Genomic DNA, 25,968 nt, shown 5'->3' with positions numbered 1-25,968 from the left:
TGACATCTCCTCTGAGCATAGACAGTCCTTGATGCTGAGAGTGTGAATGTGCTTGCAGGGACTTGAGCTACTCTTCCAGACTACTCTTCAATTCTGTTCAAGGAATACATGGGAAGATGTTGAGGCATAACTCCTGAATCCCTCAAGGATAAAAGGTTTCAAAGTGTTGTGGAAATAGGTGATCAGCTAGTGGGGAGAGAAGACTACTAATGCCCTCCTGTAATGGAGATGGTTGAGGAGCATTCTCAGCCAAGATAAGCCTCCAGAGATCCAGGTGGGGAACTGCTGCCAGGAGTGGCTTAGCTGTGGATAAATCTTCACCTGGGTTTGCCTCTTAGATATCAGAGCACTGCATAAGCACACACACTGCTGCATCCTTAGGAAACCAAGCTTCAATACTTCTGCTGTTTGCAGGACAATGTGTCCTTTCATGCTGGTGTGGTGAGGAGAACAAAACGCCTTCATCCTGTGAGAGGATACCGCAAAGATGCCATTGAGCTTCATTACTCTCCATCCTGTCCTGGGACCTTCAGGTTTCAGCTGTCTGAGGCACTGCTCTTTTGCTTCTCGGCTGTTTCTTTTGAACCCATGTGAGAAGCCTTCTAAAACCGCGGTGTATTCTCCTGGCCCCCTTGACAGAGAAGACAGCACGGGCATGTAGCGTGTGTCTTAACTTGCCTTACACTTGCTGAGCTTGTGACTTTGAGAGTTGTGGGTACTAAGCTGCATGAACAGCTTGAAAACATACGGTGCTGGGATGCTCATGAATTAAAGCTGTGATTCACTGATAGAGCTGAATTCGGTGTTTCTCTTGAGCCATTTTAACAACAGCCAGCACTAGCAGGACTCAATAGCTTTGTGTGAAAAAAGTTATTGGTCCTGTATTTGGCAGCAGAGATGACGGTCTTGGGTCAGTATAACCAAAAGAGGTTGCTCTCCTCACATGGCATCTTGGAGATGGTTTCCTACCCTCTGGGGGTCGGAAAGGCTATATATCTTCTTGCCATGCATTTTCCTACAAGCTCTTGCCATGTGGCAGATATCATCCCTTTTGAAATGTGGTATTAGATTGTATGTGAGCTCCTAGTTCTCTGCAAATGCAAAATAAAATGGGATAGGTCTCCCAGTGAAGCTAGTATCTCTACATGCCTTCGAAATTCTATGGAGAAGATAGGATATTGCAAACGAGGGAGTAGTATCGCACAGGAGTTCATGTTGGACCTGATTTTATTTTTTTATTTAGTACAGACTCTAAATTTCCAAGTTTACATCTTTTTATTTAGTTTATTACAATGAGTAGAGGATTGAAATGTCACCCAAATGGGGAATGACCTTTCAAAATGTCAGTCTGCGTTGACATGGAAAAAAACTCTTCTTTGCCAGGGATACTTCTCAGCCTTACAGTGGGAAATAGCACTAATAAAAAGGCTCGTGAAGATAGAGTTAACACCTGAGAAGCAGATCTGAGCTTCTCTCCATAAAACTGAAAGAAGGGCCAAAGCAAGATTGCTGTTATTAGAGAGGCTTTTTTCGCTTGCTGCTCTTGTGCAGAGCTACTGCCTTGTGTTTCTGCTGAGAAGAAAACCTGATTGTTTTTCCAATCAAACATATTTAATGGTGATATAAATAGCAAATCTAAAAAGGGATAAAGCTGGCAAAATTAAAAACCTCACGCCATAGTACTTATTTTAAAAAAGAAGAAAAAACATCTGAGTAGCACTTTTCTCTTGCATTGCTGCCCCTTTTCTGTAGTTGTACGGGCCATAAATGAGATTGATCTTTCACTGGCATAAAAAAAAAGGGGGGGGGGGCAGCAGTTCTGGGGAAGTAAGGAACTGGCTGGAGGAAATAAGGCTTCTAGCTAAACTATTCAAGAGAATGTGAAAAAATGAAAAAATCCTAACATAGAAAGACTGTTGTTTATCCCCAAAGGGGTGTGAGCAAATGAAGCTAGAATACAGATAAGATTTTGAGGAGTGGTTTGCGTCTGGCAACTGCAGGGGCAGTTCAAGTGTACAGCAATGATTTCGCAAAGTCCCTTTGAAATTCTAGCCTACCATAAGGCTTTCATTCTGTGCTTCCCAGAGTTATTAGGTTTATCCCTAGCTCCTGGTTGTTATAACTGTACTTTTTCCTTACGTTCGTCTTAGTCTGATCTGCTTCAAGGTGTATCTGGCTTGCTGGGTGTCAGGAGGCAAAACCCCAACCCCTCTGCTCTAGCCATGCTGTTCCAAAGGCAAACAAAGAAGAACCTTTCTGCTTGTTGCCTGAGAGACTGCTGAGATATGCAGGCCCGTAACTTGAACCTGAGGCTAAACTGAAAACCTGTGAAAAATCAATGGCCTATGTAAGATGCTTGTGGGGAGCACAGGACAAAGAAAGTAGGCAAGGAAATGAACTTAGACAACAGAGTTTCAACTCTGTGGGAAAGCTGAAACAAAACAAAAAATCCAAAATAAAGAAGTTTCTAGAAAGTTATTGTTATCATCCCTCCTGTGCCCTAACACTTCATAAGAGCAAATATTTGGTGGAGCCCTAACACATGAAGCCTCTCTGGCATTCTTGAATTCACTAAAGTGTTTCCTGTGAAGGTATTGTCTTAGCAACATGCTGAATGTTGTTTCATTGCTCATTCCTGTTTTTCCACCACCAGTTCTTGGTATGACTGTTACACAGTCATGAGTGGTCCAGATCCACCTTGCGGTCATCCTGGAGGAGCTGCAACAGGGTTGTAAATTGGGTCTTCTCATTACTGAACGCACTTTAGGGAAGACATGTCTACCACCCCAGCCACCTTTTCATGATGTCTCGGCTGATCTGGCTGGAAAAGAACATGCTTGCCCAGAGCTGAGACACGTGGAGAATGGCTGGCTCTCCCCTCAGCTTGGGCACTGATGACACAGGCACTGGGGCCGCAGGGGAACGGATGGCAGGGATGTAACTGAGTGTCCCCCTCACCTCCAGGCCAGGTGAGGGGCCATGGCACAAGATGGCGGCCACCTCACCTCAGCCCAGGAGGGCGAAGCAGCTGCGCAACATGGCAGCCACCTCCCCCTCAGGCTACACCTGAGGGCCCCCACAAAACCCTCCTGACCCTGCGGGCGCTCTCCTGCCGCCATGAGGACACGCTCAAGCGCACACCCTCCCTCGGAAACCACCTCAAGCCTCAAATTGGCCGGCAGCAGCCCGCATCCCCCTCCTCTAGCTGTGCGGGGCACAACCCCCGCGGGCCAGCGCTGCGCCTGCGCCCGGCCCCTTCCCCTCAGCGGGCGGGCCGGCGGCGCAGCGCCGCCCCCGCCGCGGGAGGCTGCCGGCCGCCATGGAGGTGAGGGCGGCGGGGACGCGGCCGGGCGCTGCCCGCAGCGCGGACCGGCTGAGGGGAGGAAGGTGCGGGAGGGGAAGGCTGAGGGACGAGCGGTCCCTGCCCGCCAGAGCCGGCGCGGTTCTCCGGTTCTCCTCCCCGCTGTGCGTCCCGCTTGTGGCACGGAGCGTGAGGAGGGGGAGATGCAGAGAGCCCCGCGGGGTGCCAGCCGCGGAGCCCGGCCGGGGATGGCAGGAGGGCGGTGGGGCGCCCGCTGCTCCCCGCGAGCCTCGGGGGTCCGGGCCCTTTCTCTCTCCGGGAGTCGCTTGGGAGCGGGCTGTTGCTCGGAGATGCTCCTTCCCCAGGGCTTAAACTGCTGTGTTCCCTGCGTAGGGCTTCTAACAAAGTGTGGCAGGGCTGTGAGCTCCTCCGATGGCTGCTCTCTGGCAAGGATGTCTCTGGAGGGAGAACGGATAAAGGCAAATAAGCTGTTCTTAGATCGGGATGATCACAAGGAGTCCTCTAGTTCTTGTCTTTTTCCTCTGTCTTACAATGCCGAGAACTGTGAGCCCGTAGGAACACTAAAAACCTCATTTTAACCTGTGTTTTACCTCCGTTGTATCTGTTGTTCTCACGGGGGTGACCTTGTGAAGCAGTTAGAGTGGTCACCGGGCAGTAATACGGCCCCCGTGGCAACCCTGCTGCTGGCTTCAGCGCTGTGCGTGATAGCCAAAAGTTAGCTCGTTCCACTGACGGTGTTGGCACTTGTTTGCAAAGTGTCAGGTTTGTTTAAAGATAAACCGCCAATTGGGGTGTTTTTTTTCCCTTCTTTTATGAGCTCACTGCATATAAAAAAATCGTTGTTTTTTTTTTTTCCCCATACAGAGTAATGCTCCACGGTTTGCTTGGAAAGTCTGGCATATGCTCGGGTAACTTCGAAGGTGTACAGTTTGGCTTCTTTTCCAAACAAAGCCGTTCTCCATGCCTTCCAGATGCTGGATGGAAGCAAGACAAAATACGCCAGTGGAGCTGAACCTTTTCCACTGTGGTCCCAAAGGTAATTGTTTATGCTATTGGCAGCCTTCTGTTTAAAGTGGATTTGGGTGCCTTGGACACTCGAGAGTCTCTTGAAGTTGGGTATTGTCAACCGTAATGTTATTTCATGATATGAATGCTGCAGAATTATTCTTTAATGCTTTCAAAAATTTTATTTAGTTATGTGAGGAATTTCCTTCCACCTTCTGGTACCTTTCCTGGTAGGAAGACGTTAAAACAGACTAAAAATAATTAATTTGTGATATCCAGTGTGAAAATTCAGTGAGTTCGACGACTATTAATTTTAGGTGAAAGTAGAGCGGAGCCTACTCTTGTTTCAGACTTTAAAAACACTTTTTAGTTAATTATCCTCTCCAGAAAAGGCTGCTTGATAGTAGGGGAGTGAGTATTTTGCGTAGTCTTTTTTTCTAGTGCGAAAAAGTCCTTATCTGATCAGTTGTGAGGTGTTGAGTAATAGCAGGAAATGCTTGCCTTGCGTTTGTACAAAATGGAAAGCTGTCTTCTAAGAAGTTACTCTCTTTGGCTTACGCTTGAAAACTAGCAAGGGAGCTGAGTGGGGTTAGAGGAGCTAATTGGTGATGCAGAGAGAGTCCTCTGAGAGTTCTTGATGCCATCAGACGTGGAAGAGGGTAAGCAGCTTACTGTTTCGTAAGTGGCCCTCAGAACTTACTTGCCCTGTATATCTCCTTAATTTAAAACTGCTCTAGGGGTTAGAGAAGCTTTGAGTAGTTCAGTCAAAGTACTATTACAAGGACTTTTCTCATTTAGAATATGTATGATCTGGAGTTTAAAATAATTTTGCAGCTAAATTTCTTCCGCACTGTGATAGAAGCTGTTAAATATGAATTGTCTGTCAGCCGTCAGTAGCATTAACTATCTTGTTTGGCTGTGCTGCTCTATGTGGAAGGAAGGAAGATGGTCTTTAGTGCTCTAACCAGTGTGTATGTCATGTTGTCCCGGGCAAAGCTTACCATTTATGTTTACTCGTTAGTCTGATGAAATATTATGACCTATTATATCCTTTTATCCACGCGGCTGCCTCAGAGGCAGGTTGTTCTAGAACAAGCAGCAGAAAAGATTACAGTGCATTTTTAAGCCAACTTAAGATTGATTTGCTGTCCTCCCCTATTAACTCATTGCAGGGTCAGCCTTATATCCCCATGTATCTGTCCAGTGGGATAATATGTTTTTTCTGTTACTCTGACCGACAGCTAATGCTTTTAAAGAAATGCACGTGTCTCTATTGTAGACAGAGACAGATCTCATCAGAAGACCTCTTTTCTACAGAATGAGTGCTAAAATGTGCTATTTTTTCCCCACAGGAGGGGGGAAAGGAATGCTCTCCGTTCCATTAAGGTTCTCCTTCCTCCCCCAGTAATGGTGAAATAATAAATTGGGGTAGAAGGAAACTATATGAAGTAACATTGTGCTATCCTGCAAAGTGAGATCCACCCATTGCTGGAGGGTTTCACTCAGAACCTCGGAAACCCCATGCGTAGTTGGCAAGGGAAGTGCTTAACTGAGAGCACGAAGTGTTAGGCTCTGCAACTTGCATGCGCAGAAGATAAGGTGACTCTGGTCTTCCGAAAGCGAGACAGAAAGGAATCACAAAGAGAAGGATGGAGACAGAGAAAAAGGTTGCTGTAATCCTTCAGACTGAAGGATTTTAGAAGGGTAGTGTGAGCTGTAACTGCGTGTAGGTGGTACAGTAATGCCTGCAGTAAGGCAAAACTTAGAAGTTTTCTCAGATTTGCTCTTTCATGAAATCAGATCACTCAGGCTTCCTGTGGACTTCAGGGTGTTCGTTTTAAAATGTTAATGCTCCTGTATGTTATTGAGAAGGCGTTGGGATGTTTTTAAGTTCCTCCTTTGTCATGGAGAATTCAGATTGATGACTTAAATTACATTAAAAGTTTTCGAGTGGGTGATACAAGAAGCTAACTTTGATAGCTAAGAATGAACTATGGCAAACTACTATAGAGATGAATGACCTGTAGGAATGCTTACTACTGAGAGTTTGAAATGAATATTCTTTCTTAATGCACGAATATTAACGAATATTAAAATAACCTGCCTCTTGATTTGACACAGGGCTGTCCTAAAGAATTGGGCATCCTTCCTCTTCAAACTGTACCTCTTGACCTGTAATGTTACAAGCACCATTAATCACTATGTAATCACTTCATAAAGGTGTCTTTGAATTTTTTTTCTGAGCTTCCTGCAGCTGGCCAGGTCTTGGCAGGATCAGCACCTGCTGAGTCAGACGTGCTTCATTATGAGCCACGTCTAGAGGAATCAGTGTTGCAGGGGAAGGGAATGTCCAAGAATGACGTGAGGAACTGAATTGGCAGGAAAATGTAACTGAAGTCTGTTTCCATTCAGTTTCTTTGCCCAAAATGCTGGATGCTTGAAACTTTAAAGCGGGTTAACTTTTTTTTAAAGAGTTTTGAGTACACACTTTCACATTTGAAGTCTGAGAGTGACAGGTGTGTCATGCTTGTGGAATCAAGGAACTTACTCATGGCTGTTTTATTGAATCTGTCAGTAACTGGTTGAACGTGTAAACGTTGACTTTGAAAAGGAGTGTTTATTAACAGAGGAGCTGGGTGCTGTTCAGAAGGTGCAGACTTGTCTGTTATTCAGTTAGTCAACGTAATATTTTCAAATCTCAATTGGAGAAGCTTCATCAGGGACCTCAGTGGGCTTTTATTTGGCCTGAAAAAAAAGTCTTTGTAGTATCGGTGGGATCATAATATTTTTGTAACTGCGTCTGCTTTAGGTACCATCTCAGTGGTCTGAAAGCATCTTGAGCCAGCACATCAACTTTGAATTTTTCTTTGTTGAATTCAGGGCTTCGGCCATCCTCTGTGAATCCGCAGAAGACCGCCAATTCTTTCCTTCAGATGGCGTTACTTGAAAATCGCTGTCCTGCTTGCCACTTTCTATGAGTGAAGTCAGTACTAGTGGTATCTGTTCTCAGCATCTTGCACAGCTGAATGTCGTCTTACTTGTGTATCTGATCTATTGGAGATCTATCTATTTGGCTGCTTTCACAAGACAAATTTTAAGATAGGTGTTAACTTGGTTACCATAGGGACTATTACAGCTGTAGCTGTGGTGCTGGGTCTTGAGAGACTGTTGATGTAGGTTAGGAGTGTGATCCTTCTTGTCCATTAAGAGTAATTCTGTATTTTATTCCTAAAGCTGTTATAGTTCTCCGAAGTTATAACAGCAAGAACTAATAAACACCACAAATCCCTCCGCTGTTTTTGCAAGACTAACAAGGGGGTCTATTCTTCAGCCGAAATTGTCTGGAGCACTAGAAATAATGCTGTTTTGCATTCTGTATGTATGGCTTATATATTTTTTAATGCGGGGGTGTGCACTTGCTGTGTTCCCATGTAGCCCAGCACAATAGGTTCTTGCAATCTCTTGAGACTCTGGGCACTACCCTAACGTATATAACAATATTTCTGTGATTTTTGAATGTGTGACTGTGTTCCTTTTCAGCTACAGAACAGCCCGGCTCAAGCAAGACCCAGTTCTGAAGCAGGTGGTAGTGCTTGGACTCTCTGCTTAAGCTGCTTCCTCTCTTTGAATTCAAACGCACAAACAAGGTATCTGCTTCTTAATAGAACAAGGCATCCGCATTGTGTTTTTCAAATGCTTCCTGGACATGCGTATGCTTGATTTTAAAATACACCCTTCCTTCCTTTGGGAAAGCAGATTAGAATGAGAGAGGAGTTACTTTTGGACAGTGGATTTTGGCATGTTTGTGTATGGAGTTTTCGGAAGCAAGATGAAAGGTAATGGATGCAGTGAAACTTGTGATTTCTTTTTTGTTGTTCTTCACTTGTCATCATTTGTGAGTCTTCCTTACGATAAGTGCTTTTGTTCATCCTTTTGAACATAGCTGTAGATGCCACAATTGCGAAAGGAAAAGGCTGTAACTATCGCCTTCCCACACAAGGCTCTGAATAATGCGTATGTTAAATATTACCTCAACACTGAATGATGATGATAACAACATGCAGGACTTCAACAAGGTTGCAGTTAAGACAAACTTACTCTTTTTTTCTTTTCCTCGCAGTATGGATTTTGCTGGGTTTTGTTATCCTGTGAGCAGTAATCCTGACCTGTCTGGAAGAGAAGGACAGATCGGAATTTGAACTGTTGCCTATTTCTTCAGCTTTTGTCAGGCTGTCAGTTGGACTGTAGTCTCTTAGAGAGCAGTTTGACTCTCTTATGGTTGAGAGGGATGTGAGAAGTGTTCTTTATCAAAGGTTCGACTAGTCCGCTCTAAACGCCAAATGCTGTTCCACTCTCACCTCCCAGCACTCAGCCAGAATAGATTACAAGGTGGGTGGACAGGTTGGTTTGTTGGGAGCAGGGGTTCAACGCTTCGGGCCACGTTGTGAAATGACCTTTAAATGACAGAGTGAAGTGTTCCTCTCCGACCTGATGTATCTGTGGGCTGTTCCCCTCCAGAGCAGTTCGTCCAGTCTGAGCTTTCTGTCTGGCAGGGTGAGTTTCCTGAGAGCACCAAGTGTCCTTGTCACAAGAGGTAGTCATGCAGCATGCAAAGCACCCGAGCGGTGCTTGGATGGCTGAGGCACGCTGTCTTCCAGTGTCATCAGAAACTCTGTGGTATACGGTCACAGAAACACGTTGCTCTGAAAGCTTGAAGGACTCCTAAAGCGTTTGCCCGATTTAAAAGGAATTTTTTTGTCATTCCAGTCGTTAAGCTTAGGACTAGTACCTTACAACAAACTGAATAATGAGAAGCTACGATATCTGTAAAGGAAAAGCTGTTTTGACAGAGAAGTAAACTACACAATGATGTGAAATAGCAGAACGGAAGGGTAAAAAAAAAAAAAATCTAATTAGCAAACATTTCATGCATGTCTGATAGCAAATTTGGTCTAGACTATAGGTTAAAAACATCAGCTTTTCAGTAATTTGGTTTCTGTAAAGATGACTATTGAACTTCCTGGTTTCAAGGAAGCGGTTCGCTGTAATTTAGGAATTGAGTCAGACTAAAGGGAATTGAAATAATGCAGTGAGCTATTAAACACCAATGTAAATACCATAGCCAACTGGCAGGGTACAGGAGATGGTCGTGTAGAAAGATGTCAGTTTTGCTAAGGGGCAGGATTTGTCTCTTGGTTTTTTCCTTGTTTCTAGTTTCCTTTAAAAGTTCTGAATCAATTTAACATTTGAAATGCAATAGAACCTCTCTAGGTATGACTTAATGACCAGACCCTTGACGAGTCAATAAAATGACTTGTTTAACACTTTCTGGAAATCGAGCACCTCCTTCAAGAAGACCAGCTCTTACCTCTGAGCAGCTTCATGTGTGTGGTTTTGATCCCAGCTCAGAATAATTTCTAATACAGGACGAATTGAAGTCAGCGAGAGCTGGGACTTGCTGTCAAAGGCTAGCTTTAACTTTATGTTAAAAGTAAAGCTGTATAAACATCAGTTTGAGTTAAAAACCTGTTTCTTCAGAAGTAGGTAAAATGTATGCCTGTATATTTCTTATTGTGTTTCAGGACTTGCATTTGTCTTCCATTGTGATGATCTCTTAGTGTGTTCTGCTTAAGACTTGAAAATTAGGATTTACTGTTGTCTTGAATAGATGATTGTGGCTTTGAGTGATGCATTTTCAAGTGTCTCAGTAAGAGAGAGGGCTTTCAAAATAGCACGTCTGTTTGAGACAGCGTATAAGTTCTAAGTGACTTTCATAAGAGCTATTACTGACAGATATTGACAAGAAAAGCCCTTTTTCTTTGCTTTGTTGTATTTCATGTATTGGTAGATTGTTGTGTAATATTTTCTGCCTCAGAATTTCTGTGTTGTAAGAGTACCTTGGAAACAGTGAAAGGTAGAAAAACAGTTACGAAGTTAAAGAAAAAAAATATTCAAAAAGGCTCTCTGTTAAAGGAGAATTGCCACAAAAGTTGTTGTTTTTAGGGCTTGCTCTGGTGTCATTGCCAGTGTTTTCATAATTATACTACTTCTGGGGATTTAGTTTTTTCTGTAATACAAGATCTTTATTAGTGAATTTAGAAATCCCACTGGCTATATAACATTTTAGCAGTGCTTCGCTACTGCCATAAAGAATTTGAGCCATGATTTTCAACTGTTAGCACCAACTTGGCAGGATATTACTGAAGTTATGGAGAAATGCTTGTGTGAGTGCCCTGTGGAATCATTTCTTTTTGGAGATGGGTTAGCTGTATGAAGGAGCCTCTGTCAGAGAAGGTGTATGGCGCTGCTTTTTCTTAGGCCTTCTGTAATTATAAGAGGCTGTTTTTTCTTTTTCTGCCACATTATCTTGCATCAGTGAATTGTTACCTCTGACTAAGCTGTTGTAATATCTGCAGCTGGTAATGCAAGAAAAAGAAAAATCTAGATGCTACAAACACTGCTCATTTGGGAGCATAAGTTATCTGCTGATCTCAGGTTTAGAAAGGGACATCATGGCTCTATGAGAAATGTGTTGCTGGCCTGTTGTCAGCATGAACTGACCTAGATTGCTCCTCTGACCTGGTGAGTCCTGCGGTTGCTTTGTTTTGCTGGTTTGTTTGAGATGTAATTAAACAAAACCCTTCCCGTTCCCCACCTTCCTTCTGTTTGGGAGCTCACTTTTTTTTTTTAAGCTGACTTGAAAAGGTCTGTAGAACAGTAGCACAGCTGAACGCCTGGCACCCTTAGGAGGGCTGAACATCCTGTCTTCAGCCTTCCAACCTGGGCTGTTCAACAATTCAGGGCATGCGTTATGTTAAGGGCAGCTCTTGGTGGTTGTTGGTGAGGTTGTTCCTGTGCTTTGCTTTAGTGTGCTGCGAGAGGAAAATTCACAACAGATTCATAATTATTTTCTTCTGTTTTTACATTTTTTTATCAAGCCTACCAAAAGCTGATAATCAACACCCAAATTGTCTTTTTAGCTTTCCTCTGTTGTTTTGGGGGAGAGATGTCAGCCTGTGACGAAGAAGCAGGGAGACTGTTGGATAGCTTAAGGACATAAATGCGTGAGTGTGTGTTCATTTTTCTCCTGAATTAATCAATTGTGTGTTAAAGGCGCCTTTATGTTCTGCCACACAGAGATGGTCAGCAGTCAGCCTCTTCCCATAGCTGACGGTGGGAAAAGAAAAAAGAAAAAAAGAACCCGAGCCACAGATCATGTCCCTGGGAAATTTGAAGGTTGGTGGCAATTTCTGAGCTTTTAATTATAACGGTCCATCTTCTCTCTGTTGTTCACAATTTTAATAGCTAAACGTTACTTTTTGGCGAACATTATAAGTCAACATTTCTGTATTTCTTTATCTGCAATGTTTTAGTCTTTGGTCACTTTTTTTTTTTTCTGGTAGGTGTGAAATCTATGCATCCAATTCATGCTTGATTTTTTTAATAGGAACACTGTTTTGACTGACTAGATGTGAGCACAAATACTGACGTGTTGTCAGTAGAATACAGTTCAGTGAGACAAAACTTGGTCAGTACAAAACTTCTTAGTGGGTAGGTAGCATTTTAAGGTAGATAGCAAATCACGATTGTAGCTGTCCTCTGGAGTTAAGCCTTAAAATTTTAATTATACTCAAAACACTGTATCTGCAAGTAAATCTTGTGTGGTAGGCATTTTCTGATCAAGGAGTGAAATGCCTTCTGCGTGAACAAAATCAGTTCTGAGTTTTAAATGAAGACAGGGAAGGTGGATGCGATCCTAGCAGTCGGTGAGATAAAATGTTGCCTGTACGAACAAACTTGTAATTTTGCTGCTGGGATGAGGTAAATCTGCTTTAAATTTGCTTGGAACTTGAGGAGGGGAAAAAAAGTGAAAAATGAAGCATACTTAAGTCTGGCACATCTACTTTCATACTGCATAAATCTATTTTCTGTCTTCATTGCCAAGGGAATTTTCTCAGTTGCTGTCATGTGACGGATGCTCATCAGATAAATAGCTCATCTTGATGTTATTCACTGAAATGCTTTGGCTAATGTGTCCTGTCTGCTGGATTTCTTTGACAGATTTGTACAAGCTGACTGCTGAGCTTCTTGGTGAGGGAGCATATGCAAAAGTTCAGGGTGCTGTCAGCCTCCAAACTGGGAAAGAATATGCAGTAAAAGTAAGTACAGATTAAAAGCAGCGTCACTTCTTCCTGTAACATGTTTTTTTCATTCCTAGTATCTCAGTGAAAACCTGTAATAGAGTGTGTAATAGCAAAAGCTTTTAGAAAATTCTTGATGCTTGAAATGAGCCTGCTTTATAACCATTGATAGATCTGTCATTCTGAGTCTTGTGCCTCTGGAGTAAACTGGAATATCTGCTGCAGATAAAAGTCCCAGACAGTAAATGATGGTGTAACAGTTTGATCTCGGGGCTTGCTTTTCTATCCTGTTCCGATTTGATTGTAGTCCTACCTGTTTTTATCTCGTCTTATGTCAGAAGAGGCAGAGTCATTGTCTAGGATGGCCTACCAAGTAATGCAGACTTTTGAGAATGATGCTGTCTGAACAGCAAATATTTTTTATGTAAAACTGTATTTTTTGATAAGGGTGAATTTTCTGTAATGCTATTATATTGGTTGTTAGGGCTCATTTACAGATTTGTGATTGTCATGAGTCTCCCCATTTAATTAAAAGCACAAGTAGTAATAGAAAAACTTTATGCTTGATTCTTCTGCAAAAAACATAGTCACAAAATTTTAATCTTCTTTGAAAACCTCGTCCTGAAGATGCTATAACTTTGTTTGTGAAATTGTTGAAGTCTATAGTCTGAAATAAACAGCTACTTTTTGAGTTAGGCAGGTTCAGATACTGGAGAGATCTGGCTGTAAAAATGATAAATCGATCCCAAATAGGGGTGGTGGGAGTATTTGCAGTAATGTCATGAGCTTTCAGTTCACGTAGCAGTCTTTCAGTCTCAGCCTCTGCGGAAAGCCCTTGTCCTTGCCCTCTTTCATTCTGAGGAGTGTGTGAAGGCAGGTGACTTCTGATGGCAGTGCAGAAGGGCTTTGAGGTTCCGTGTATATCCGCTTTAATACATTAGATCCTGCTGCTGGGTCTCTGTGAAATTTGCAGCATGAACCAATGTCTCTTTCTGCAGCAAATTTACTATTTTTTAGTTAAATGCCTATAACGATGAATGTCGTCTTTTTCACTGTTCAGTGTCTGTAATGACTCGAATCTATTTTTGCTAGAACTTAAAAGGATATCCTTTTCTGCACTTCAGAGTTAAAAATGATGCAAGAAAAAGCTTCTGGTAACTGCTCAGTTACTGTGGTAACATGTGGATTTAGTTCCTTTCTTCTCTTCCTGTTCTCATTTCTCCTGGGCTTTGAATACTTTCCAAAACACTGCTGACACTGTCAGTAGATGACAGAGGAGAAGTTCAACAGACAGACAAATGTGGAGTATCTCTCTCTGGTGGACGTAGATGAGATTCAGGTTCTAGATCAGTTATCCAATTCTAGACCAACGTGTGCAGTTGCTGCAGTAATTTTTCAAATACGAACTCTGTCTCTTTCCACAGATCATTGAAAAAAATGCTGGCCACAGTAGGAGTCGGGTTTTTCGTGAAATAGAAACACTGTACCAGTGCCAGGGTAACAAGTAAGTATAGAGTTTCCTGTTTATTTAAAGTATCTTGAGGTTTTTATTTATTTATTTTTAATTTAAACCTCTTTCTATGTGATCTGGTTAGGAACTTTGCAGTAGTCTCCTTTAAACCAGTTGAAATTTAGACTTGACCTGCTCAAAATGAGAATTTCCTCTTACCTGGGAAGTTTAGGGAAAAGTCTACGAATTAAGTCATATAACTCGATCAACATCCATGTCAGTGTAGTCTGACTGTGCTTCAATGATGTATGGCTTTTGTCCAAATAAGGAATTAACACTTTGATGCTTCCCCTGTGATTTCACCATTGGCAAAAGCCAATCTGGTTAAAGCTGCTGTTGAATGCAACAGTCTTGCCCTTTCTTTCTTAATGTGTGGTTTTTCCCCCTCTTTGTGTCAGTCCTTCTGCTTTTGCACAGGAACTCTTAGATGAGCTAAAAGCTAATTTAGTTTTCATTTGGATGAGTGTGCTGACTTCACACAGCCAGAGGATAAAGCAAATTTAAAGCTGCCACTCAAGTCCGAAAAGGAGGGAGAGCCTGTGCCGCCAGTGGCAGCATGCTCTGTGACCAGTTTAAGCCAATTCTGAAACTGCTCCTTTAGATGTCTTTGTTCTGTAATTGTTAGAATACATACTGCAGCTGTTATCTGTAGTACAGTTGTGTAGCTCACATTAAACTTTTATTTTTTATTGTGATGCTTAAAGGTAATCTAAAAACAAGCTTGTTTACCCAAGTCATGGGTTTAAGTTGTGCTATGGAAGAAGCAGATTAATATTCGTTCTGTGCGCGGTTAAGAGCATAAGGTCATCCAGTGCATAACTGATTTTAAAACTGCAGTTCTCATGAGCACATGCATAATTCAGATTTTGTATTTTCTATAAGTTTTAAAGAAATCTAACTTCAAGGTTGGACGTTCTGAAGGCAACCTGGGATATATGTGTTGCACTGCAAAGACTGTATGCTAGCGAAACAGAAGTTAGTCTAAAAATGGCAAGTTGTGAACCAAACTTAATGTCATGCTGACAGATGCCTGTCTCCTCCAATCCCTGTGTGTTCTGCCTTGTGATTTCCAGAGAGAAAGAATGCCAATTTAATTATTTTTTTGCTCTTGCCTTCAGCACAAACGCACTCTTCCAAGTGACTGAATACAGCCTATTATCATCAGTTATCTTCCCCTCAATAGAGCAGTAGCAGAAGTCATTCACAATCCTGTCTGATGAAAATTTTGGTGCTTGGCCTGTTTACACTGCTTAAATTTCAGTGCGAATTGGAAATGTGATTTTAATGCTACAGACAACCAAAGCAACTTGTGTAATTAATACTTTTATTTTTGGCTCCTTCTGGCACTTCCTGATTATCCATAGAGAAACCCTTCATTGCTCTCTTTATGCTGTGCTTCATTCTTGTATTTTTTTTTAAAGGAACATCTTGGAATTAATAGAATTTTTTGAAGATGATGCAAGATACTACCTTGTCTTTGAGAAGCTGCGAGGAGGTACTGTACAGTAACTGTGCCTTTGCTCATTGAGTCATGTTGTCCTGTTTGTGTCAGTGTTTTAAAGGAAAATGAAGAGCTTGCTGTAAATGGTTGACAATTTAACACAAAGAAGCATCAGAGTATGTACAAAGCTTAAATTATGGCCATTCTTTAGAGATACCTGTGTTTGCAAAAAAAGAAAATAGCATATGGATGGTTGTGGTTGTGCTGTTGCAATCCCTTATAACTAAGTGATGGAAAAACCAGCTCTACTAAAGCAGAGCTGTGCTCAGTGTACCTTCAGGCAAGGTACCTTTTTGACAGCAAAAGTGTTAAAATTTAGCTTAGTATACTGAACTTGCACAATTTAGTAGTGTTCCTCTTTTTTTCTCTGAAGTGGATTTTGGGAGATGCTGGATGGCACTTCAGTTTCTGAGGAATGCTGAAGAGGTGGTAACAACCATGGCAGGAGTGCCCTACTGTTGTTTCTGTTTGTAGGATTTTTCTGTGAGTGCTGAGTATAAGGTCTGTATAATATGTTTTCATTGATATAATTCTTACCTGAGGGAGTCTGGAACATCAGCTGTATTCAGAAGGTTTATTGTGAAGTAAACCTGCTTAGTGAAATGAGCACGTCAGGTGGCTCAGACCTGTTTTCTGCAAAATCTGTGGGCACATTCAAGAACTGTTACTACTTCCTAAGGCTGTAAAGAACAACTATACCAGGAAAATCCTTCGAACTCTGTGCCCTTACGAAATCTCTGTTAAGCTCAAAAGTGGTGTCATCAGCAAGGGAAGCCTTGTGTCTTTGAGATCTGATAATCCGATCCAGATTGGCCTTCCTCCGGGCATCTAAAACACTATTTCAAAGCACATCTGAAGAGTTTTTTCGTCCATCCTTTGTTCTGTCTGTCTCTGCCAGCAAACATCTTTCCTTTTTCCTGTCTGATTCCTCACTGTGGAGGAGTGGCGGCAGCACTGATGGCATAAGGATAAGACATCTCACAACAGAGTATGGCAGGTTTCCTTCCACATCTAGAATTTAAGATTAAAAATGAAATCACCTGAGATATAAAATGTTTACTGTATTCAGAGCTAATCACGAATGTCAGTTACCTCTTGAAATTTTCTGCCTGATTGCTGTCATAAACGTAGCTCTCTGGGTAAGAAAATGAAAGACAGTAGTAAGGCTATTTAATGTGGTTGGATCTCTGTGGATTACGTGTAGGTAGATCTTAAAGACTTTTTTTTAATGTTTTGAGAAGATGGATGGAATTCACTTAAGGCAGGTTTTTATCCTTATATTTATTCTTTCTTAAAGAGATACCAATGGTGCTCTGACCAAGTTAATAATCTTTCAGTATGCTCATAGGTGAGTTCTTTTCAGATGTCACACCCCTGGGCAAGTTTTGCCTGAAGTTACTGTGTGAGCCTTACCTTGATGTCAGTGGGAATTGGATATTTAAAGGTAGAATGTCTTTTCATTTTGATGGTGTTGAGACAAAAAGTAACCTTTCTAAATGGTTTCTCTCTGGCCCTGTTCATATTGAGGTCGGTTTTCCTCCTACTGCAGACCAGTAATGGCAGTTGTATTTTACCCCTCTATTCACAGTATTTTCTCAGCTCAGGCAGCATTTGTACTAAGGCTTTCTTTTCCACCTGTTACTCTTGCAGGCTCAATTCTGGCCCATATCCAAAAACGGAAGCACTTCAATGAACGAGAAGCTAGCAAAGTAGTGCGAGATATTGCCTCAGCTCTAGATTTTCTTCATACAAAAGGTAAGAGAAGGCTGTCTCCATCTTCATTAATGGATATTGTGCATTTAGGATATGAAACTCGTTTTATCTGTAAGTGGCCAGCTTTAACTTAGCTAGCATTTCTGTTTCCAGCCATGTCAGATGACTTATGACTTTAAATGTTTTCCTCTATGTTTTCATAATGTGTTAAGATGGTATAGCCTTTTGAAGAATAAAAGTTAAATGAGCAACCAGGGAGAATTACCGTTAGGGTTGAACTCTTTGCTTGTTCATGTTACCGAAGTCACATGTAAAGATTACTCAAAAGGGAGCTGATTTTCTTTTTAATTCCCTCCTCTTTCAGATCTACAGGGATGCTTTTCTGTGTTTACCCTGAGTTTCTGCTGGTTACAAGTCCTCTGTATTAGCTTTTGGTCTCCACGTTTGGGTCCCTACTGTTGAGTGAGGGATCTACAAGTGAACCATAGTCCTTGTTTGGAGGTGTTCTCATTTCATTAGGGATATGCTCAGATTCAAAAGTAGTTGTGTTTGTGAAGAGTTCTTTTGCTTTAAAATGTTTTCCTCCTGGTTTTTCTACTTTGGAGTACTCTTGTTTCATTTCAAAATGTCTGTGTGCATTGTGGTCATCTTAGGGTATGTGTTCAAGTGGGATGTGGTAGATATATGTCCAGATATCTGGTGCTGCATAGATTAAGCAGATTTACTTAATGTTTGCTTTCATTTCGTTACAGTGACTACCTCTGAATAAAATGACGTATAATTGAAGGCTATGTTTATTGTTTATTTTGATAAACTCTGTTTATTTTGCCATTTTTATTAGACAGGTTTTACAGGTCGTCAGCAGGTCTGCTTGCTGTCTAAATTGTTGAGTACTGGCTTCAGTTCAATAAAATATTTAGTTGTAGGCTTTACTTTAAAGTCACAGGACTGCTCGCATGCTTGAGGAATTGGAATCACAGTATTTATACTTTGATAGGTTGAACCTGTCAAAAAGAGAGGCGTAGTAATGCATAAGGAATAAAGTGGTAGAACTGAGGAATATGGATCTTGTCGCATGTTATGACTATGATAGCAGAAGTTAATTTCAATGTGGGGAAAAAACTTCATTTAGATTAGGAATTTTGGTAATCTCTGTAGCCTGGAGTTTTAAACCTGTAGAAAATGTAGTCTTTGAACACCCATGTTTAGAAGATTTTGACTTTGAGTTATAGGGTGAATAAGAAACAGGAAACTTAGGTCGGACGTGTGGAGAAACGGATATTCAGTGCTTTAGTGCTATAAGAGGCGGCGTAACAACTGAAAGTCTAGGAATGCTGTTCAAGCATGCTTAACATCTACTCAGCTAGTATCTTCTTGCACTTCTCTCAGAGCATTTGGTTTTGATTCCCCATTCCCCCAAACAAAAGGGGTGTGATTCATTAAAATGGCTTTAGAGCAGCAATATACTTTCTTGCCAGTTGCTGTGAATTGCTACAGTGGGGATGTCTTGCAGAATCAGCTGCTGCAACATGCCCTTTCATTTTATTGTTCTCTTTATGGTTCTTCCGTGTCACATTAAAATAATTAGTAAGTAGCATACAGAACACTAAAGTAAACAGGAAATTAAAGCAGTTTTATTGCACAGCTTAGCAGTGAAGTGCTACAGCTAGATGCTTTAAAAAAATAATAAAAATTTGAATGAGGACAACTCATTCTTTTGCTAGTAGTAGTTTAAAACTCAGCTGGATGATAATACTGCCTTACACCCACTTGGGGTATGTGTGCTTTATTGCTAATAATCCACTGGAGGAGTGTTTAAAGGCAGTTGTTTTCTTTTCTCAGCTCTGTGTGTGACCGCAAAATAAAACCTTATATAATCAGACATTTGAATTCAAACTCTAATACAAAAAAGCGCTGTTAGATTTCATATTGCAAGCCAAGCTAACTGCTGGGAGTTCTTCAGCCTTGCTGTAAATGTCAGCATGGGCCATCCTGATGGATGTTTGTCATGTTTCCCCTCTTCCATGCACAAACAATGTGAACTGCATCATTATGAAAGCTGATTCCTTTGATCAGTTCTATGCTATGATACTAATGTTGTATTTTAAGTCATGTCTTTGGTTTGTGCTGAAGAAGATTGGAACCTTAACTAGAAATTGGTGGGATACCTTGCTACAATACTTACCTCATGCTATAGTGTAGTAGCAACTGTGCTTGGAGTAGCAGGTTTTTTAAGCAAGACTAGAGTGCAGTTAACAGCCAAATTGCTCATTTGATTTTATTTTTGCTGCTCATTTTCTTCTGCCTTCCGATCTTGTTTGATTGTATTAAGTGGAGAACTTCCAGCAATGTGTGTTTAGGCAATTGAAGAACCGCTTTGACCACAAAGAACCACCATCGCCTGTGAATTGTGCAGATGAATACTTTGTGTTTCCCAGCTGGGTCTGCCTTTTGTGGTAGCCATTGAATGAATTAAGGAGCCCATTGGTTGTTCTCCTTTAGCCTTTTCTTCTGCATCTCACACCAAAACCTTTAGTTTTATTTTTGCCTCAGAAATCGATATGTAGCTGCACGTGGCTGTTAAAGGGGTTATATTTTCATCTGGGAGCTCAGTGTTTTCTTCTGGGAAATGCTTCTCAGGTTCTGTCTGTACTGGTAGGAGGTCAGTAAGTTATCAAATGATCCCTCTGGAAGGAAGGACCTTCCTGTAGAAGGTACAGAAATCTCTTGACTAAATTGTGCACACAAGAAAACATTCCTACAGGTCAAGTCATCTTAATAAGCTATTTTTAATTAGCATAGATATACTTTTAGGGTAAGCCAAAATGTTCCAGTGTTACCAGGTTCTTATTTGCTTGATTGACACTTAGGTACTTTTAAGGGTGATAAAGGCATAGCAGGATGCAATGGTTACTTTTTACAAATAAGCATTGCAATTCAGTTATTTGCTCTATCATTACAGGGGGTGTGTGTGTGTGTAAACTCAGGCCTAGAATATTTTCCGCACCACTTTCTAATACAGAGAAGTAATGAGAAGTAACACAGGAGAGTGTTTTCTGTAACAAACATTTGTGCTCTTGTTTAGGTATTGCTCACAGGGATCTGAAGCCTGAAAACATCCTGTGCGAATCTCCAGAAAAGGTGCTATTCTGGTCTTTTAACTTTCTGAAGTCTATTTTTTAAACTTAGTTTCCAAATTCAGTGCTTGCATTCTGTCTGTTCTCTTCTTGAAGACTTCCGAATCAATTAGTGAATCTCAACTAAATTTAACACAAATAAGCCTGATAGATGCTGAGTTCTTCTGTGAGCTGTAAAAATGCGAGCATCTGGCTAGATGGTAAAAAGCCAGCTGTTTTCAGAGCGGGCATGGCAATTACAGCTTAGCATCATCTGTACTGAGGCAGTACCCAGATGGACAAGCAACATCTGCATTCCTGTTGGTCACGTTATGTATAGTTCCCAAACTGCTCCAGTGTGGAGCCAACCAAGTAGAAAAACAAGGTAACAGGGTTAGATGGTGGGATGTGGGAGCAGCTGGGGCAGATGAGGTAAATGCAAGGGGTAGAATATACCTGTAAGAGAGTGGGTTTCACTAGTCCTGCTGCTGCAGAACATCTTGCCTTCTATCCTGAGTTTTTCCGTGTGGTGCTGTGTTCACACATACTGCATTAATCCTAGTCTTCTGAATCTTTTAATGTTTTAGGTATCACCAGTAAAAATATGTGACTTTGATCTTGGTAGTGGAGTGAAGCTGAATAGTGCATGTACTCCAATCACTACTCCAGAATTAACAACGCCGGTAAGAGACCTATTTTGGCTTCGTGCTTCTCCCATTCCCCCATAAAACAATTTTTGCATCTCCAGAGGAGAGCTTGCAAAAGCGTTACTACGTCTACACTGAGTGGTGTGGATAGTTCATTTAAAACAGGCATATGTAAAGAAAGGAGAATGCTTAAAAAAAAAAAAAACAAAACAAAACCACCACCACTGACAACAACAAAAACCACCTTTGAGTTTTGTCTTGATTCAACCCTCCCTTTGAAAATTTGCTTGAATTTGGCTTTCTAGTGTGGATCGGCAGAATACATGGCACCCGAAGTGGTTGAAGTCTTCACGGAGGAGGCCACGTTCTATGACAAGCGGTGTGATCTTTGGAGCCTGGGAGTGATTCTGTACATCATGCTCAGTGGTTACCCGCCTTTTGTGGGCAACTGTGGCACAGACTGTGGCTGGGATAGAGGAGAAGTCTGCAGAGTTTGCCAGGTGACTGCATGTACTGGGCACGCTTGAGGGAGTGCACTTTGCCTCATGAATGTAGGGTGTAAGACTAGCCGTAATGCCAGCACCGAAGGGTTGTGTGTGTAACGGAACCAGATACGTGGGGAGATAAGCCATTGCTGAGAATTAATGCCAGTATGGCTTTAAACTAAAGGAGGGGAGATGTAGATTAGAGGTTAGGAGGAAATTCTTCACTCACAGGGTGCTGAGGCACTGGAGCAGGTTGCCCAGAGGTGGACGTTGAGCTCCAGGAGAGTCTCCATCCAGGGCCTGAGTGTATTCTTTCTTAAAACTGAGTACATTGACTTCGCTGTTTCTGTGGGGGGAGAGAGTTGTCAGCAGTCAGTGTATCACGGTCATCTGAGGATGTGCTGAGTCACTGTGGAGCTGCCTTTCACTCTCCATTGGCTCAGTAAGGAGACTGCATGGTTTCAGCTATCACCCACCACGTTAGGTGGATACATTTGAGTAAGAAGAAAGCCACCCGAGAAGACATCTGGTTGCATTCTAGTTGCCATTTAAATTAATTTTTCTCTTTTCCCAGAACAAGCTTTTTGAGAGCATTCAGGAAGGCAAGTATGAATTTCCTGACAAGGACTGGTCACATATATCCTCCGAGGCCAAAGATCTCATCTCAAAGTTGTTGGTTCGTGATGCCAAAGAGCGACTTAGTGCTGCTCAAGTTCTGCAACATTCATGGGTTCAAGGAGTACGTATTCCCAGTTACCATTTTTAAGGGTTATTTTCTTCATGAGTCGTAAACAAGCTGCTCCCTCCCTCTAAACATTTAGTAAAGATATTGCATGCTTTAATGCTCATATTTTGATTAAATTATTTCCAGTGGCTTTATTCTTCCTGAAGCTCTGTGTGGTAAATATTTGGATGACTCTGTCAAGCTTTAAGTATTTTTTTTAATTATCGCTTTATGTGTTTTAAATGGCTGTCTTGTGGATACCAGGCACTGCAGCGCACACATTATGATGTTACTTTTTAATACAGTAATGCAGAACACTACTAGATGTGGTTTTAAAAGAACATCAGTATCACCTTTTGCTTTAGTTCCCAGTTCAGGAAAGAACAGATATATCCTGTGGAGAGCTTCCCAAGCTTCAGTGTTATACCTGCAAACAGTGGAATCTTCTTGTGAGGGGAAAGATGGCTTAGGAATATGTCAACAGTGATTTGTAAACCCAGAGCAAAGTAGTTAATATGCAGTATCCATTAGTTGTAAATCTGGGGGAGTCGCATGATTTTTAATCATTAGAAGCTTGGTTCCCAGCTACTAACACATAACCAACTTTTCTTAACTGCTTCTTCTAGGAGGCTCCTGAAAGGGGATTACCTACCCCTCAAGTTCTTCAAAGGTAATCTTTTTTTCTTAATGTCTATTGATGTCTATAAGCCTGGTCAAGAATTGTTACTGAATTAATGGGGAGAGATAGGAGGTGACAAATCAGGGATAAGATCCCTGGTTAATGGTGCTACTTCATAAATGTGGCAGCACTCATTTTGTTAAGAGCATCAGAAATATTAAAGCTGTGATTTTTCTTTATAATCTGATCTTGCTTGTTTGTGGGAAAGGCATTTCCTGTGGAGCATGGCTAATCTTAGACTGGAAATAATGATGGTTTTGGCAGTTTGCTGCCCGGGAGGGGGAAAGAGGCATAAAGGCGTGTGTTATCCAAAGAGTCTACATTTTGATGGGTGAATAATCATCGTATGTGCAGACTCGCATCTGACTTCCATTGAAGTTGGTGGTAATCACAGTAGCAATTTAACTGTGATGTGAGCAGGGCAAGATTCATTTAAAGCGGATGGCAGAGTTTGTATGCCAGAGGGTCTGAGTCACACATCTGTTTCTATTATCACGTCTGCCGCTGGTGATTCCAGGTTCTTCATGCCCTCAGAAATGCGTTTCCCGAAGCCAGGTGTGCAATTTTAGTGGGATTGCAGTTCTCTGAAGAAAGACAGCATTGCCCCGCATGCTTGTCCTTTTTTAACGTGTAGAAACTGAAGCACGGTGTCTCAGGTGGCTACCTGGCTTTACAGGGGGAGTCCTTGGCAGACTGAGGACTAGAGCTGTAGCTGGTTGCAAAGTCTGTGTGTTTTTTGTTATGTATTGCTGGCTGTCACAACAAGGAGAGATGCAAGCATTAACTGGTCATTTTGCCTGCTCTGTCAGTATTTTGATAAGAGAAAGAAAACTGCCTGGAAATGCATGTTCTTCTCTGAGGGTAACCAGCTCAAGTGACTCTTTGCATGTGTTGTAACTGCTTTCTCCTTTTCCCTCGAAAGGAACAGCAGCACAAAAGACCTGACGCTTTTTGCTGCTGAGGCTATAGCCCTTAACCGCCAGTTGTCTCAACACGAGAACGAGCTCAGCGCAGAGCAGGAGAGCGTTGCCCATGCTGTGTGCTCCATGAAGCTTTCTCCTCCGTCCAAATCCCGCCTCGCCAAGCGCAGAGCAATGACGCACGCCACCAAAAACAGTGACTTTCAGCCAGTTCCCCATAAAGCCTTTTAAACTTCCTTCCTGTTATGGATTGGCAAGATCAGCCTGTTTTCTTACGTGGATTTTCGGTACTGATAAAAGCATCTCTGCTTCTGGCTCTGATTAGAAGCTTGCTCTTGTGATGTGCTTTGTAACTTTAAGGGGATAGCTTTTTATGGGAGTGTTTTTGCCTGTCAGATTTGGTGCATTAAGATAATTTAACTGATCTTTTTAAGCTAGAGAAGATGGGTTTGCTGCTGTATTATCTGAGGTGATAAATCACAAACCTTTCATATTTTCTTCTTAGAAGAACACACTTTAAATTTCAAACTTGAAAACATTGGGAGGAGAAATAATTTCTTGCTTTGCCTGGCAGAGCATAAAGTTTACATATCTATGGCTGCACTCTTTGCTGGCAGATCTTGCAAAGTGCTGCTGTTAGTGTCAGCAGCAGGGACTGTTTTCAACCAACAGTGCCCTACTCTCTATCTGTAGACTCAGGAAATGAAGGTGACTGGATGGATCTCTGTCTCCATACCTTCAGTGGGCTTAAATTTTATGTGGATGATACTGCAAAGGTGCGTGGGTCTCTTGGGCTTGCACAGATGAGGAGGAATTTGTTGCTTTTTTATCCTGTTGGTAGTTTGTATCAGCATATGGGACAAATGTTGGGGGTATTTTATTCTTTTTCTGATGTCTTGTTCTTAACTACAATGTACTTCGTATCATCCCAGTTCTTTTTGTCCAGTGCCCCCTTCTCTTACAGTTATACTCTCAAGTCTGATAACCGAAGTATAACAGACAAGTTCATATTTAATGTCTGTGTTTTTTCTGTGTTAATGCTATCCTCAGTTATACCTTCCTTTCTGGAAACTCATATTCCTTCAAATCCTTCTGTATGTGTTACCTGGAGTTAATGTGAATGGACAAGCTTGAGTGAACTTTGGTGTGTGAATAATTTAGGATTATCAAATGCAAAGGTACGTTTGTGCAAAAACAGTGCTGTAGCTGTGGCATTCTGCCTCCTGTAGTCACCTCAGGCTGGGTGGCTAGATTTCAGGCTCCAGCTTCAGTACTGTGATGCACCGGGGTCGGGAGTAATTTGGGTGGGTACTGGCTGAAAAGCTGAGGATTTTGAGTGACCAAGGTGAGGTGTCCATTGAGAAGGACGTGGCCGTGGAGCACTTTCAGAAGCATAAGCTGTGATAATTGGGCTAGATGTCTGACATGATGCACCTTAACCTTGCCAGCCATTGCTGAAAACATTTGCTGGGGCATCGTGTGTGGGGTGGAGAGGGGTAGGAGGAGGGCCCCCAGTGCCAGCACTCACAAGGTGAATGAGAAGGAGTAAAGTGGCTGATCCGACACGTGCTTGGAAATAGAGAAGTCAAGGCTGAATGTCTTTGCATGGGCTGTTCAGAGCAGTTTTACATTATATTTTATCAGTGTGCGTACAAGCTATTTTTATACAACATGCTGTATTTTGTGACTAATATTAAAGTTGTTCTTATTTAAAAGATTTTATACGTTGTGCCAGTGGATGGATTATGAAATGTATTTTGCTTTGTTTTTATTAAAATATTTTAAGTTATGGATTTAACAACTTTGACAGTTTTTGTGTGTTTTTTGCTCTTGATTTATTGATGACACAAAATTACGAATTACTTGCTTAATTCTCTGCATTGCTGGGTTTAAGACACATTCTGAAGATCAAGTATACTTTTCACTTCTGTGACTCTATTGTTTTATTGGTCTCTGGAGCTCTTATGATCTCAGCTTTGTTTGGCTGTGATCCTTCTGACCTTCATAAGAGATCAGATAACTGAGGGCCAGTGAGCTTAGGAACTCCTCTGCCCAGTTACATTTTGTGTTTTTCCCTTTTGATTTGTGTAAGCAAAAATACTGAAGTTTGGCCAGGAGTGGTGGTGCGATGCAAAATACTCTTGGATGGAGCCCCGAAGCCCATCAGGCTCCTGAACCTGAAGCACGAGCGTTAGCATGGAGCTG

General features: G+C 41.8%; 1 protein-coding gene across 8 annotated transcripts; it reads left to right on the top strand.

The window, feature by feature from the left end:
* Positions 1–1,836: 1,836 nt before the first annotated feature.
* MKNK1 (MAPK interacting serine/threonine kinase 1) lies at positions 1,837–25,561 on the top strand. 8 transcript variants are annotated; one of them, XM_083845625.1, is made up of 15 exons: positions 3,273–3,325; positions 4,187–4,358; positions 7,868–7,974; positions 8,084–8,163; positions 11,465–11,563; positions 12,389–12,486; positions 13,893–13,972; positions 15,400–15,473; positions 17,130–17,234; positions 20,278–20,333; positions 20,896–20,991; positions 21,261–21,455; positions 22,015–22,179; positions 22,791–22,834; positions 23,766–25,561. In XM_083845625.1, the coding sequence occupies exons 4-15, from the start codon at positions 8,127–8,129 to the stop codon at positions 23,992–23,994; spliced, it is 1,278 nt and encodes a 425-aa protein (XP_083701751.1). In that variant the 5' UTR covers positions 3,273–3,325; positions 4,187–4,358; positions 7,868–7,974; positions 8,084–8,126; the 3' UTR covers positions 23,995–25,561. The 8 variants fall into 8 exon arrangements, with proteins under 8 accessions (XP_083701748.1, XP_083701753.1, XP_083701751.1 ...); XM_083845626.1 differs by lacking the exon at positions 3,273–3,325 and adding an exon at positions 7,562–7,702 and having other exon boundaries at positions 4,229–4,358; XM_083845627.1 differs by lacking the exon at positions 8,084–8,163 and having other exon boundaries at positions 3,264–3,325.
* The last annotated feature ends 407 nt before the right edge of the window (positions 25,562–25,968 follow it).

This window comes from Anser anser, assembly GCF_964211835.1.
Source record: "Anser anser genome assembly, chromosome: 8".
In the NCBI taxonomy this organism is placed as follows: Eukaryota; Metazoa; Chordata; class Aves; order Anseriformes; family Anatidae; genus Anser; species Anser anser.
The sequence above is the reverse complement of the archived record's forward strand: the minus strand, read 5'-3'. Positions and strand labels throughout refer to the sequence as shown.